Below are 3,236 nucleotides of genomic sequence, written 5' to 3' on the forward strand. Positions count from 1 at the left end.
ACCATCTCTAAAGTTTCCGACAACGTCCTAGACTATCGTTCCACTCCTGTGGTGCTCTTGGTTCAACCCAGAAGCACTCCACTCCTTCCACCTTAAGCCTCTCTGTAAATTACTCAGACTCCCTCTCTATTTCTCTGCCCTTACAACTCTTTGTATCCCTCTGTAACGTGAAAAGAGTTTATGTGTTTTGTTTTCTAAAACCCTAAACCCACATAAATAATATATTTATAGGCTCAATACTCCAACCCTAATCCTTGTATAATTAGAGCCCTAATGAAATCCTTAGTCGACCCAAGAAAACCTAAGTTTTAACCTATGTCGGCTAAACATACATAAATCCTTTAACTTAATTAAACTACAATTTAATTTAAACAAATAAAAATACAAGTAATTAAACTAAAACACAATTAAATAAATAATTCAATTTAAAACAAATATTACAATTAAATCAATTAATTCAAATAATCAAGCAAATAATTAATTAATCAAAACAAGCAAATAAATGTATTAAAAATGCACATAAATTATTAAAACAAATTCCAGAACTGTCCTTTAAAATTAGGGGTATTACATTGGGTTAGAGCACTTCTGGTGTGTCACTACATGTGACTCAATTACTCTTATATTTGTATAATATAATGCAGAAGATAAAGCAGAGAGTTTTTCTAATACATGTTTCTGGCATGTAATACAGAGATATTCAACACTTCTTTCATTTATAGTCTCAATATAATAATTGTTGAGACGTATAACTTTAAAACTTAATAAATTTCTTTTGGATTTGGTAGAGTATAGAGCATCTTTAATATTCAATTTTGTTCCGCATGGTAACATAATGATAGCTCTTCCGAAGCCTTCAATTAGGTCTGCTGGACCAGATATTGTATTGACACTAGCTTCAACTAATGTTATACGCGAAAAATATTTTCTATCTCAGAGTATAGTGTGCGCTGTTACACTGTCTGCCAAACATATATCTTCACCATTTATCTTGGGTACAGTTAATGCCTTAACCAGATCCATGTTTCTTCATACACAAAATATATATATTTCATTACTTCAAATTTGAAATACAAACTAGATTTACATACAAGATAGCTAAAATAAAAACATACTGGTATAACCAAGATAGAGAAATATTGATACAACAAAAATTTAAACATGCTGATACAGACAAAAGAAAACACATAAGGGATAACATATTAGAGAAGAACACATTAACTGGTATGGACATTTCCATCACCAATCAAATGATCAATACTACCACTAGTATCAGCAAAGAAGTCAGAAACATCAAGGTGAGTAATATCAACTGGCAAGTCATCATCAACAAAATTCATTTCAATTTCCTTTCCTTTTCCCTTATCATTCATTGAGGCACGGTAAAGATCAGCTAGATGTTTGAGCGTACGACAGGTACGCCACTAATGACCTTTCATTCCACACCTATAGCAAGGCTTGTCATCATATATCTCAGGAGGTTTATTCTGCAAGGTTTTTCCTTTTGCCTGCTTGGTCGCATTTGAATTCCACTTCTGGTGGGACGGTGTGGAGTTCCTTCTGGGAATCAAGGAGGAATTATGACCATTATGATTATGATAATTATTTCTATTGCGACCATATCCACGACCACCACTACATGCGCGTCCACGTCCGCGTCCATGGCCGTGAAATGAGGACACATTCACTTCTGGGAATGGTACAGATCCAGTTGGACGGGATTGGTGGTTTTTCATCAAAAGCTCATTATTCTGTTCAGCCAACAATAGATAAGAAATCAGCTTAGAATATTTTGTAAATCTTCGCTCTCTATATTGCTGCTGTAGGAGCACATTTGAAGCATGAAATGTGGAGTATGTTTTTTCCAACATATCATCATCAGTAATTTTTTCTCCATACAATTTCAATTGTGAGCTGATTTTAAACAAGACTGAATTGTACTCATTTACACTTTTAAAATCCTGCAATCGCCGGTGGATCCAGTCATAACAAGCTTTTAGAAGGATTACAGTTTTCTGATACTTATACCATTGCTTTAAATTTTCCCACAGTATAAGTGTATCCTTGACCGTGAGGTACTCTGTTTTTAATTCCTCATGGAGGTGATGGCGAAGAAAGATCATAGTTTTCGCGCGATCCTATAGGGACGCATTATTTTCTTCCTTAATTGTCTCTCCGAAATTCATGGCATCCAAGTGGATCTCGGCATCAAGGATCCATGACAAGTAGTTTTTGCCCGAGATATCAAGTGTCACAAATTCAAGCTTGGTAAGATTTGACATTATGAAGGAACTATAAATGATAAAATAACACAGTTAGAATTATTTCATAAAAAGAATAATCAATTTAAGATTATAATAATACTGCAGTCACTATAATATGATATGCATAGTGGTGATACCATATATATATAAATAATAGTCAATTTATAATCACAACAGAACAAGTGGATTGGTGGCTCGTTAACTTAACTTGCCCATTAAAGGGCCACGGTTTGAATCTTGTGTTAAATTTTTTCTGTTTTTTTTCTTTTACGTACTCAAATTTGAGCCAAGTTATATGCTAGTAATGTACATGAAGTAACATGTAAAAGATTGTAACTAGATATTTAGCAAATATAATATGAATTGTTAGTAAATATACTATACAATGTCAAAAAGTTAATCATGTGCTTTCAGTAAAAAAAAAACAATGGCAAAAAGACAAAATATGTTTACACTAAAGATGTAACCAATTGAAGTAAAGTCTGAACTATACTTATTTCACTGTATACTAGTGCTAGCAGAACCAATGGATTCATATATCATACCTTTTATTTATATTTAATTTTTTCTTGTAATAGGTCATCCTTGAACAAGTCCCACAGTATTTATATATATACATATATGTGTGTGTGTGTGTAATTAAAGGCACCTATTTTTTTATTTTTTTATTTTTTATAAATAGTATATAATTTATATTTTTACGTTTTGCAAAACTTCAGGTTTGTAATGGTACTCAGTGTAAATGACTTCAGGTCAAAGAATTTCACATTCACTTAGACTTCAGGCCAACAAATTTTGCGAAACTTCGGGTTCGCAAAGAGTACCTAATATTCGTGAAACTTCAGGCTCACAAAGAGTATATTAATATATGCAAAATTTTGAGTTTGCAAATTAAATATAAATAATTTAGTATTTGTGAGACTTTGGGCTCACCAATTTACTTTTCTATAAAGAATGGACAAAAATATTCTG

General features: G+C 32.4%; 1 protein-coding gene across 1 annotated transcript; it reads right to left on the minus strand.

The window, feature by feature from the left end:
- Positions 1 to 1,217: 1,217 nt before the first annotated feature.
- Positions 1,218 to 2,123, minus strand: LOC132277659 (uncharacterized). The gene is made up of 2 exons (XM_059779501.1): positions 1,433 to 2,123; positions 1,218 to 1,312 (listed from the first exon to the last, which is right to left on the minus strand). Exons 1-2 carry the CDS (start codon positions 2,121 to 2,123, stop codon positions 1,218 to 1,220), a joined length of 786 nt encoding a protein of 261 aa, XP_059635484.1.
- Positions 2,124 to 3,236: the final 1,113 nt, after the last annotated feature.

The sequence above is a fragment of the Cornus florida genome, unplaced genomic scaffold (assembly GCF_030987335.1).
Source record: "Cornus florida cultivar Cherokee Brave unplaced genomic scaffold, ASM3098733v1 CherokeeBrave_3.0.0_Hap2_Chr10, whole genome shotgun sequence".
In the NCBI taxonomy this organism is placed as follows: Eukaryota; Viridiplantae; Streptophyta; class Magnoliopsida; order Cornales; family Cornaceae; genus Cornus; species Cornus florida.